Genomic DNA, 12622 nt, shown 5'->3' on the forward strand with positions numbered 1-12622 from the left:
TAATAGGTTCTGTTGAGCAATAGTTGAATGTGTAGTATTTTGTGGACTTTGCCTTTAATAAGAAAAAAACCCACTAATGCATAGCCCATGGCATTATATGTTGAATTCTGCAATTTGAAGCACTTTTGGTTACTTTTTCTGAAATTTCAATAAAGTGATACTTTATTAGTCATTTCTTTTCAAAACTATACCCTATCCTATATTGTGCTGAACAGTCAATACACTTTTAATTGTATATTAGAGCGCACTTGTTCTCGAAAGCTTCGTAGTGCAAAACACAGGAACTTCCAATCTGAAAAACAGGACTAATTGTCCTCCTATTATATATTATAAATATCACTATAATATGCAATGTCATATATTTTTTTTCTTATTCAAAATAAACTGTCAACGAGTGGCATGCAGTGATCCCAAGTCCTAAAACTTTCATTTAATACCAAATTAACACAAATATTTTCCTTATTGGCAAAATTTCAGTTTAGCGTAGGATTGTTTTTTAAAATTAGACTAGTTTCTTATATGCTTTTTCTGACATAACTACATTATTGCAAATACGAGTCCCTACGAGTCCCTACTGAAAATAGGAAATGAACTCAAGCGCCTCATTTTTTATTCAGACATACGGAATAAACTCTTTTTCTTAGCAGACTGTCTGTCCTTTGAAGATAAAACTACCGGAATTACCCTGTGTTATTGACTTCATACCTAGAAGTAAAATGATTTGAGTTTATTTTAGGTAAAAAGAATTCCGTATTGTTTAGATAGCAAAACATAACCACCAACAACTATCGTTATCAAATCTATTCTTATTGTACTTTTTTTCTTTTTTTCTGTCATTTGACAAATGGAATTTTTTCCCGACATATATAAACGTAGATCTCTAATGTTTAATTCTGTATTGTCCCGGTATCAAAGCATGTGGTTAATTTTTATTTTCTATAATTATTTTACTGTCGTTTATTGTTGTATTCATCACTATAGCATGTACATGAACTATGATCACACGAAATATGATGTAATTCCCGTTATCGTCCCTTGTGACATAGTTACCATCACATGTACTGAGAAATCCGAATATATTTTCTTGGAAATGGCTCATCTCGTAAATGTCAGTCTGTATGAAAGATTGTTTCAACGAAATCATTCAGGATATTGCATGGTATAAAATAAGTCTACAAAATGACAAACTGTATTACTTCATACAGATTTCACTGCCAATGATGTATCTTCCTAAAATTTTGTTGACCAGTTTATGTGCAAGTAAGTATATATTTTCCACAAAATTACTATTTAAACAAATGTTTGTCTATATCAATTGATGCATTGTGTTTAATTATATATTTTATTACTAGTATGGCATTACTCTTATTAAAAAAATATGTTCTTGCTTTTTTTGTCACTGTAATTCAATGTTGGTATCAACATGTCCAATATAAAATATAAGTAAAGAGACATTTAGCATTAAGACAAGTTTTAGAATTACGTGAACAATGATAATTTGATTTGCCTAGTAATTTAAATCTTTACTAGAAAACACCCGCGAAATCGCGCACATTTAAAGCTTTGTTGAATTTGATGCGACTCATACAATTGAGTAATTTAGCGCTATAAAACCAGGCTCAATCCACCATTTTCTACATTTGAAAATGCCTGTACCAAGTCAGGAATATGACAGTTGTTGTCCATTTTTTTATGTGTTTTATTATTGGATTTTGCCATTTGATCAGGGACTTTTTGTTTTGAATTTTCCTCGGAGTTAATATTTTTGTGATTATACTTTCAAAAATTATGTTAACTGTTGTAAGGAGATGTTTTGTTAAAGATTTGAAAACATCTTTGTATTTTGCTAGTCTTTCATATTCACGAACTCATTTGATATACCAAAATTAATTTGTATACGCCACACTCACGTTTAATCTTCAAAAGACTCATCAGCTACGCTCAAACAAATGAAATATTATAAAAGGACTAAAACAATACAAATGTGAAGGGCATTGAGAAACAGCAATTTCTTAAGAGGAAACTCTTTCAACAGAACGTTTTCTGTTAACTTATAATAAAAATTAGCACTGCAAGATAAAGGCAACAGTAGTATGCCGCTGTTCGAAACTCATAAATCTATGGAGAAAAAAAAATTCCAGGTTTTCAAAAAGAACGTGTCAAATAATAAAGGGATATATATAACGATGTTTGTGTCATTATATTTCTTGCCACCCGATTTTAACTTGACAACTCTTCGTATTTCAGTGTTTATTACATCAAGTGATGCATCTGGTCTCAGCTATAATTACTTCGATGAGATGGCACAAACCTACTGCACAATTCAAGGCGTAGGTAACTGGGTATTTGCAATAAGAAGAGATTGTAACGGAACAGCACCAACCTGTAACTTTATGTGTAGTGCAGCAAAACATGATATGCTTACTTCAATCAAAAACCAAGGAAACAGGTATTTATTTTCCCAATTATAATGCAATATAATGATGAATAAAAAGTATGAAACAACTACAGTGATCAATATTAGAACATGCACTTTAAATGGAAAGTGAATTAAGAAGTTCTTAATTAAAGAAGGCCTGAATATTTCCCGTTTATTGTTACGGGATGTACATGTAGGGTGTTAAAATATTTGACATGCTCTAACCTAGGAAGAAATGATGGTATAAAAGTATGTAAGGGTCGAGGTATAAGCTGTGCAGATTAAAATCTGCTAGGAAATTGTTTATTTGAAACCTACAAGCAACTCCATCAGTAGGGTTATCACCCATAACACCACTTGTGTCCGCGTCGTCTGCTGTCTCCACTGCCGGTACATGTTGATCGGCTTCTGACCCTCCTCCTGTTGTTTCTTGGGGTACAGTTAGATCAGCCGATTCTAACCCATCCAAAACATATGTTTCCAAGAGGAAATTTGGTATCAACGGGCCCAAAAGATCTAGTTCTGTCATGTCAAAATCGTCGTCTGACGTAGCCATTGTTATTGTTTTGCGAAGTATTTATGTCACAAGATTTATACGCGAGGAATTTTGTGAAGCGGCTCCGACAGGTACATTGTAATTGTACGCTTGACAAGAGCCAATGAGAAAGCGTGTTACATCAAGATTGCATTAGAATGATTTTTCTTTACTCTGATGGTCTATGTGAGAAAATTTGGGATTTATCATTATCATTTTAGTAACGTCTACCAATGTCTGAAAAAAAATACATTGATATTTGAATTTCGAGCGAAATAAAAAAAAAGTAGTTGCAGTTTTATTTGAATGATTTATATACAAACAGACAGTAAACTTTCGATAGTGCTGCCTAAATTAACACACTTCCATACACAGAATAGAACCGATAAATTTACTTGTCTTGTTATTTTGTTATCATTGAATAATACAATTATTTGAAAACATAAACGAACAGTTCAAAGCTAGAATGAATACATGAATGTGACAAATTTAAAAAAAAAAAAAACCCACACAAATTAAAAGATACAAAAGATCAACTAATAGAGTAAAGCTACACGTAGTAAAATACATTTCATCCGTTTCATTCCGGTTTTTAATATTATGGTAAAAAGAACAATGACAAAAAAAAAAATTCTTCCGAACTTTTCCATTTCATACGGCCCAAATCCCTTACTACTCTACTTAGTAAAGTCATAATTTTTACCCGGTTTCAAATTTTGTATGCCAGAAATGCGTTAGATGTACAAAAGACTTATCCATGACTATCAAATCAAAAAGTTAAAGGTCAAATAAAGTACGAAGTTCAATAGACATAAGAAGATGAGGTATTAGGTCCAATGAGACAACTCTCCATCCAAGATTCTTTATTTTTTTTTCAAATACATCAAAGGTGATATAGTTTCAAAATTACTCTCGAACAGCTATTGTTTCTTATTTGTTCTGTGCGTTTAGTAATCAAGGTTAGGAGAAATTTGATTTAATCCATGTCTATTATATTATAAACCGGTTTTCATTCTAGCGTTGCTTGTTTCGATGCATACCAGGTTAGAAAGCAGCATGCACGTCTTCAAATTGACAGTTCTAATACCCAACCCGATGCCGGAAAAGTGAATATGATAACTTACGGATATGGAAGTAAAGGATGTAGCTGGAGTCCTAACCAGTGTGGGCCTAATTATTGCTGCTGTAAAGCTTTCTGAGAACATTTCCAAAATATATTAAAAAAAAAACTAACCTTGAATATTTTTTTTTATAATTAATCTGAATTCTATATTACCTTTTTAGATAAGTCTGAGGAATTATTCGTTTTTATAAAGATGTGTCTCAAACTCGAGTGATAATTTGTATTCTATATACAGGTGTGGTTCCCATTTATATAGATTAAAAGTACAAAAGTAAACATACTGAACTCCAGTAAAATTCTAAACAGAAAATCCAGTATCAACTGGCGAATTAAAAAGATAAAATATATCAAACGAATGGAAAACATAAATAGAAAAGGATGAATTGATCATGCCCCAAGTTAGGAATATGACAGTTGTTTTCCATTCGTTTGTGCTTTTGATTTTGTCATTTGATAAGGGACTTTTTGTTTGATTGTATAGCTAGTTAAACCTCTTACTGCTATAAAAGTCATATATAATTGCTGTATATTGACAATTACATTGTTGGAAAACCAGAATTATGAAGCTTAAGAGTTAAAAAAACCCAACAAGAATCTGGCCTAGACCAACTCTAGTGTTGTGGTAGAAAACTCCCATGTGTTATGAATGAATTTTGATATTTTATAATGGTATATTATAAGAGATTAACTGCACAACTGATATTACATCAAGTAACATCGACCTGATGATAGCAACAACTAGAGCTATTCATGAGTATCATACATTACTAGAAATACACCTAATTTTATATCTGTTCTAAAATATTTGATTCCGATCTAGATGTTCTTTTATAATCGTTGTTTATCTTTTCGACAAGCTAACCAGTAATACAGTAAAACAAGTTGATTATCCGTGCTACATTAGAAAAGTAGTGGCACTCCAGATACTTGAGGAAAGAATAAGAAAGAACAAGGTTCTTTAATTAGGTTTTGGTTAGAGATTTAGAAATTATCTTAGAACCTAGGTTAGTAAGTTCGTCAGACGACGTTGACTTACGATGGATTTGCTAATAATTTAAACGTCTTTTTTTTGGTCATCTAGCTCTTCAGATGTTCCGATCGATTCAAATATTCGGTTTTGAAAGGACCTGATAAAGGGAAATTCTGAAATTGAAAAAAAATGTGTTCATTTTATTCATGTGATAAATAAATACACATTTATCCTAGCTTTACTTTTAAATATCGATTGTGGTTAAGTGTTGTGTATCACTTGTCTTTTTGTTATTAATTCTGTTCTGTTTTGTTCTTGAATCATAGTTTATTTGTTTTCGGTAATCTATTGAACTAATCACGGCTTGTAATGAAACAGTTCATAATTTGACATATATAGTTTGGACGCTTCTTTTTGATTGAAGACAGTGTTTTGCCCACGACGTCTAATCACTTCTTTATCTCTATTGCGTTTTAAAAGTTTAACACTATTTTCATCTGCAACTTTTATTTTCTGAATGTTTTTAAATGCACTTTATATGTACTCTACTTGCATTGTTAACATTTTAATTGTGAAAATAAACTCAATAAATTACGTAAGAATAAATGTTATGTCACATGTCGTTCGTTTAACATCAACCACGCCTTTTAATTTATCAGAGAAACATATTTTCTTGAGCAGTTTTGACATTCACCTTCTGCATTAACTTTTCAATTACTTCTACACGTAAAACGTATATATTTTATTAAATACTACAAAGAGATTTACTTAACCTCAGTTCGTTGAATAATTGATTAACACCAGACAGATTTACAAATGAATGAGATCTCTTAACAAATATAGAAATCCGAATACAATATGGTCCTACTTGAGAACTTCTCAAACTGAAATATTATTAGTAGTTTTACACTGATTTAACTAAGTGCAACACATTTTGAAAGCGAAATCTCCTTTTCATTTTACACCATTCAGATATGGCATTACTTAAGATCAGAACTTGAAGTAGAAATACAGATAAGGCATAACGTAAGATCAGAACTTGAAGTAGAAATACAGATATGGCATTACGTAAGACCAGAACTTGAAGTAGAAATACAGATATGGCATTACGTAAGACCAGAACTTGAAGTAGAAATACAGATATGGCATTACGTAAGACCAGAACTTGAAGTAGAAATACAGATATGGCATTACGTAAGATCAGAACTTGAAGTAGAAATACAGATATAGCATTACGTAAGATCAGAACTTGAAGTAGAAATACAGATATGGCATTACGTAAGACCAGAACTTGAAGTAGAAATACAGATATGGCATTACGTAAGATCAGAACTTGAAGTAGAAATACAGATATGGCATTACGTAAGATCAAAACTTGAAGTAGAAATACAGATATGGCATTACGTAAGACCAGAACTTGAAGTAGAAATACAGATATGGCATTACGTAAGACCAGAACTTGAAGTAGAAATACAGATATGGCATTACGTAAGATCAAAACTTGAAGTAGAAATACAGATATGGCATTACGTAAGATCAGAACTTGAAGTAGAAATACAGATATGGCATTACGTAAGATCAGAACTTGAAGTAGAAATACAGATATGGCATTACGTAAGACCAGAACTTGAAGTAGAAATACAGATATGGCATTACGTAAGATCAGAACTTGAAGTAGAAATACAGATATGGCATTACGTAAGATCAAAACTTGAAGTACAAAAAAGATAAGGCATTACGTAAGATCAGAACTTGAAGTAGAAATACAGATATGGCATTACGTAAGATCAGAACTTGAAGTAGAAATACAGATATGGCATTACGTAAGACCAGAACTTGAAGTAGAAATACAGATATGGCATTACGTAAGATCAGAACTTGAAGTAGAAATACAGATAAGGCATTACGTAAGATCAGAACTTGAAGTAGAAATACAGATAAGGCATTACGTAAGACCAGAACTTGAAGTAGAAATACAGATACGTAAGATCAGAACTTGAAGTAGAAATACAGATATGGCATTACGTAAGACCAGAACTTGAAGTAGAAATACAGATATGGCATTACGTAAGACCAGAACTTGAAGTAGAAATACAGATATGGCATTACGTAAGACCAGAACTTGAAGTAGAAATACAGATATGGCATTACGTAAGACCAGAACTTGAAGTAGAAATACAGATAAGGCATTACGTAAGACCAGAACTTGAAGTAGAAATACAGATAAGGCATTACGTAAGATCAGAACTTGAAGTAGAAATACAGATATGGCATTACGTAAGATCAGAACTTGAAGTAGAAATACAGATATGGCATTACGTAAGATCAGAACTTGAAGTAGAAATACAGATATGGCATTACGTAAGATCAAAACTTGAAGTAGAAATACAGATAAGGCATTACGTAAGATCAGAACTTGACGTAGAAATACAGATATGGCATTACGTAAGACCAGAACTTGAAGTAGAAATACAGATATGGCATTACGTAAGACCAGAACTTGAAGTAGAAATACAGATATGGCATTACGTAAGACCAGAACTTGAAGTAGAAATACAGACAAGCATTACGTAAGACCAGAACTTGAAGTAGAAATACAGATATGGCATTACGTAAGATCAGAACTTGAAGTAGAAATACAGATATGGCATTACGTAAGACCAGAACTTGAAGTAGAAATACAGATATGGCATTACGTAAGATCAGAACTTGAAGTAGAAATACAGATATGGCATTACGTAAGACCAGAACTTGAAGTAGAAATACAGATATGGCATTACGTAAGACCAGAACTTGAAGTAGAAATACAGATATGGCATTACGTAAGATCGGAACTTGAAGTAGAAATACAGATATGGCATTACGTAAGACCAGAACTTGAAGTAGAAATACAGATATGGCATTACGTAAGATCAGAACTTGAAGTAGAAATACAGATAAGGCATTACGTAAGATCAGAACTTGAAGTAGAAATACAGATATGGCATTACGTAAGACCAGAACTTGAAGTAGAAATACAGATATGGCATTACGTAAGACCAGAACTTGAAGTAGAAATACAGATATGGCATTACGTAAGACCAGAACTTGAAGTAGAAATACAGATATGGCATTACGTAAGACCAGAACTTGAAGTAGAAATACAGATAAGGCATTACGTAAGACAAGAACTTGAAGTAGAAATACAGATAAGGCATTACGTAAGATCAGAACTTGAAGTAGAAATACAGATATGGCATTACGTAAGATCAGAACTTGAAGTAGAAATACAGATATGGCATTACGTAAGATCAGAACTTGAAGTAGAAATACAGATATGGCATTACGTAAGATCAAAACTTGAAGTAGAAATACAGATAAGGCATTACGTAAGATCAGAACTTGACGTAGAAATACAGATATGGCATTACGTAAGACCAGAACTTGAAGTAGAAATACAGATATGGCATTACGTAAGACCAGAACTTGAAGTAGAAATACAGATATGGCATTACGTAAGACCAGAACTTGAAGTAGGAAGTAGAAATGTAAATAGTTTGTGATAATTGTACTTTAAGATAGTACTTTGATAAGCGTTTGAGGCGTAAATATGAGCTAATAATTATACTTTAACGACACAATCCATAAACTCATGACAATCTGCATTGTAAGTACATATGAATGTTCTAAAATGTCTAAAATGAAGAACAATTGTGTCGTGTATCTTTTCTGTCGGGTTGTTTCTAATTAACGAGTACCTCAGATATATATGATAATATAAGTACGAAGACACTATTTAACAGTGTCTTCTTCGTGTTAAAATGTTTATGGTAATAGTAATGGTAAATGAAATTAGTAGCGAAAGAAGTTAAAAAATATGGAATGTAGAATTTTATGCGACTGTCATACAAGTGAGAGGTTAAACTAGCTGCAAGTTTAATTAACCATAAAGAAAATGCCTTTACAAATTCATGAATATGTCGTTTGGTGTCTTTTTAGCTTTTGAATTTGCCAATTCCGTTTTAAATTTTCTTCGGAAATTACACATTCCGTTTAAATTTTCCTCGGAATTTGGTATTTTTGTATTTTTTTTTTTAGTATTCAATTACAATTAACAAAATATGGAAAACCAGTTTATATGATATTTCCAATTATTCAATATCTGTTAATGTATAAATTGAATTAATACTTATCTTTCAGAAACTCTGGGCAGTAAGTATTTTAAAGGAGGTTAACCCATAACGTATATTGGCACTTGAACTTTAAATGAATTCATAATATTATCACAAAATAGCCATTGAAATCTAAAACAATTTGATCGCTTCAGTAAAGAAGTACATTTCCTTTTTTTCACATTTTACCGCTATTTGACATTTAATTACTCGCATACTGTTAAAGTGGTGTTGATCAACAATTCATATTCGGTTGTTTATCAGAAGTTAAATATTCTTCCGTACATTTGGTTATATACAAATTACTTTTGAGATGCGTTTCTTATTAGTTGATATGGTTAAATAACTATATGTTTTATAAGATGTTACGATGACACTCAATTTCAACCATTATAAAACCGTGTTGGATACATCATTATATGCTGTTTTATTACATATATTAGGTAGTTGTTACACGATTGGTTAATTGATTTATTCATTTTAAAACGCTTAATGCGTTTACCTCGGTTTTAGTTTGTTACCCCGATTTTGTTTTTTGTCCATGGATTTATGAGTTTTGAACAGAGGTATACCACTGTTGCCTTTATTATACAGTACATTCTATTAGTATACGAGCTGACATATTAAAAAGGTCACTTTTGTATGTCTTTCTGAAAGTGAAGGTGTAATACTTACCATATATGATAGGATGTCAAAGATTAAGTTTAAACACTTTTTAAAAAATAAATACGAATAAAATAACATTTAGGCTATTTTTCGATAATACAGTATTGAAAAAAAAAAAAAAAAAAAAACGCCGCAAAAGCAATGTAGAAATAAACCAGCAGAGATACACAACGGGTACTAAAAAAGGACTTGTAAGAGACAAGACAAAATATAAACCAACAGACAAAATGACGAAACAATCAGACCCAAATAACAGTCATAAAATCACTATTAAGAAAACTATAGATTACACAAGAGCACATGTAAGAACTAAGGTTAATTCAGGTGGTCTGAAATAGTCAAACTAAAGATTAAACAATGGAATTTCTATGTTAATTATTTGTGTTATCATATTCCTAAAACCCTTCCAAGAAGTTTTCAGAGTGTTGTTTGTCTCTTTTTGTAACTTTATTTTTGATTATCTTTTATCTATTTGGACCAGCTATAAACTCCAGTTGCAGGTCTTAGTAAACAAATTGACAAAGGAGACACATGTAACTATCGTCAGATATTGACCTGACAAAGGAGACCGTGTTACACTATAGTCAGGTCTTAATGACATGAAGCTGAAGTGGTATTGAGAAAGCTTACAAAAACAATGATCAACAATAAGAATGATTTAGTATACTGAAATCCTTAATAACATATTACATTAGTGTCAGCCAAAATGGTAAACAAATTGAAAATTCATCAGTTTTGTATTGAAGATCTACCTTTATATTTACATTCAATAAAAGAACGACCAAAACTTCATTATATCGGAGTTCATTAGAACATTATATAAATCATATTTGTATTGAACCATTTGTAAATATCAGCCTCATCGATTCTTATGGGGGAAATAAAAAATAAATTTAAAATGTTTTAGATAAAGTAATCAAACAGGCATGCCTAATGGCGTCCGGGTACATCAAATCAATACGATATGACACTGTTGTGTTTATCTCCGACGAACAGAATAAATATTGCACTAGAATTTTGTTTACGCCCATTACAAAAATAATTGGCGCCGTAAAAAAGAAACTGATTATTGATGTTTATAGAGCGAAACACATATGTTCTTTACTGATAACACTTTAGTTGAAAATAGGACCTGTTTCTAATATCCAAAGTTATGATTTAGTGCAGTCGGTCAACGCATTATATTGTGTTGTAGAAAGGCTTTCAGTGCTGTCGGGCAACACATGAAAGTTTGTGTAGAAAGGCATTTAGTGCTGTCGGGCAACACATGAGAGTGTTGTAGAAAGGCACCAGATCCATGAAGGAATTTACAGTAATCTATGGCATGTGTTTTTCTCTGTATTTAAAAAAAAATATTCATAATTAAATTGAAGGCTTCGTGGCTAAGGACTGTGTCTATGAATCGCCTTGAAAACATAGTATATGTTAAAGGGACAAATATATTGATGATAATCTCACTTTTATCAATCTAAACTTGTTTCTAATAATAAATCCTCCAGATCTAGAAATTAAAAAAAAGCAAACACGGTTTCCTCTGCCTCACTTATCCGTCTCAATACAATACTCTGACAAAGGAAACTATTTTTATTATGATTTCATCAATTCTTTCATAAAAAAGCATAAAAGCATAAAAGAGGGACGAAAGATACCAAAGGGACAGTCAAACTCGTAAATCTAAAACAAACTGACAACGCCATGGCTAAAAATGAAAAAGACAAACAGAAAAACAATAGTACACATGACACAACATAGAAAACTAAAGAATAAACAACACGAACCCCACCAAAAACAAGGGGTGATCTCAGGTGCTCCGAAAGAGTAAGCAGATATCATAAAGGATATAACCTTTCGAAACCCACTCGGTATCCAATGGCTTGCAGCAGCTATTCAGACTTTATCAAACGTCACCAGTGTCTGAACAGAAAGTTGACGGTTATGTCAAAGAACGTCTCTTCCTTTTTCCAAAAATATAAATAAAAACACACACACACACAAAAACCATTGGAAGATACCAAGACCATGTTAATAAGAAATCCTTTCCATTCTCTATTTAATTATCAACTTTATAAATAATACACGATGGTCTTGAAGTATAGATTCTTGGTACTGAAGTTTTTTTTATCTTCTTAATAACGTATTATTGTGTTCTTTTATTTGGCATTGTTGATTATTTCCTTTACTGTTTATCTTTTTGATGTGGTTCGGTACTTATACATCTCGTCATTGTGTTATTGTATGATGGTAAAGTTTTGTATTCTTTTCTTTATTCTTTGTAAATGTATTTTGTCTATATGCCTTTTTGTTTTTCTCAGTTGATATATTTGGTTTTTTTTTACAGTGATTAGGATTATAACACATTGTTAACTGCTGTATCCCTTATTTTTGACATTTGCACCTACTAGTATTTATCTGTTTCTCTTGTTCATGCATTGTTGTCAATATATTGAAATTGTAAACTCGGACTGTCATACAATTTTCAATTTTCAATCCCTGATTATATAACGTTATATGTGCCATTTCATATCTGGAAAAGAAATCAATATAATATTTAATTTACTTAAGGTAATGAAAAATAAGTCCATGTACTTTTACGATATATAAAAATGAATTTTAGTGTTTGTGAAAACAGGCGTAACTCTATTCATTAATATTTTATCAACATCTACATTTAAAACTCCCAGCTTCGACGAAAATTATTATTTTTACATCAAGGACAAACGTTCTCTCCTTAGATTTGAATGTAATATTATTGAAATTA

The 12622-nt window shown here is 31.5% G+C and overlaps 2 protein-coding genes across 2 annotated transcripts in view; one reads left to right on the plus strand and one right to left on the minus strand.

Annotated features, from left to right (window-relative positions):
- LOC134696272 (uncharacterized) overlaps positions 1–9912 on the minus strand; it is a 33018-nt gene extending 23106 nt beyond the window's left edge. The window contains exon 1 of the mRNA XM_063557971.1: positions 9906–9912. The gene's annotated coding sequence lies outside the window, so the exon portion shown is untranslated. The remainder of the gene's footprint in view (positions 1–9905) is intronic.
- LOC134696005 (uncharacterized) lies at positions 1092–4287 on the plus strand. The gene is made up of 3 exons (XM_063557527.1): positions 1092–1260; positions 2248–2449; positions 3973–4287. The coding sequence occupies exons 1-3, from the start codon at positions 1107–1109 to the stop codon at positions 4151–4153; spliced, it is 537 nt and encodes a 178-aa protein (XP_063413597.1). The 5' UTR covers positions 1092–1106; the 3' UTR covers positions 4154–4287.
- Positions 9913–12622: the final 2710 nt, after the last annotated feature.

The sequence above is a fragment of the Mytilus trossulus genome, chromosome 14 (genome assembly GCF_036588685.1).
Source record: "Mytilus trossulus isolate FHL-02 chromosome 14, PNRI_Mtr1.1.1.hap1, whole genome shotgun sequence".
NCBI classification, from domain to species: domain Eukaryota; kingdom Metazoa; phylum Mollusca; class Bivalvia; order Mytilida; family Mytilidae; genus Mytilus; species Mytilus trossulus.

Excerpts from the sequence above, each read along its gene's own strand:
- LOC134696005 (XM_063557527.1), top strand. The coding sequence starts at position 1,107 with ATGTCAGTCTGTATGAAAGATTGTTTCAACGAAATCATTCAGGATATT. Across the intron at positions 1,261-2,247 it reads GTTGACCAGTTTATGTGCAA|TGTTTATTACATCAAGTGAT; the intron begins GTAAGTATATAT and ends TTCGTATTTCAG. Across the intron at positions 2,450-3,972 it reads ATCAAAAACCAAGGAAACAG|CGTTGCTTGTTTCGATGCAT; the intron begins GTATTTATTTTC and ends TTTTCATTCTAG.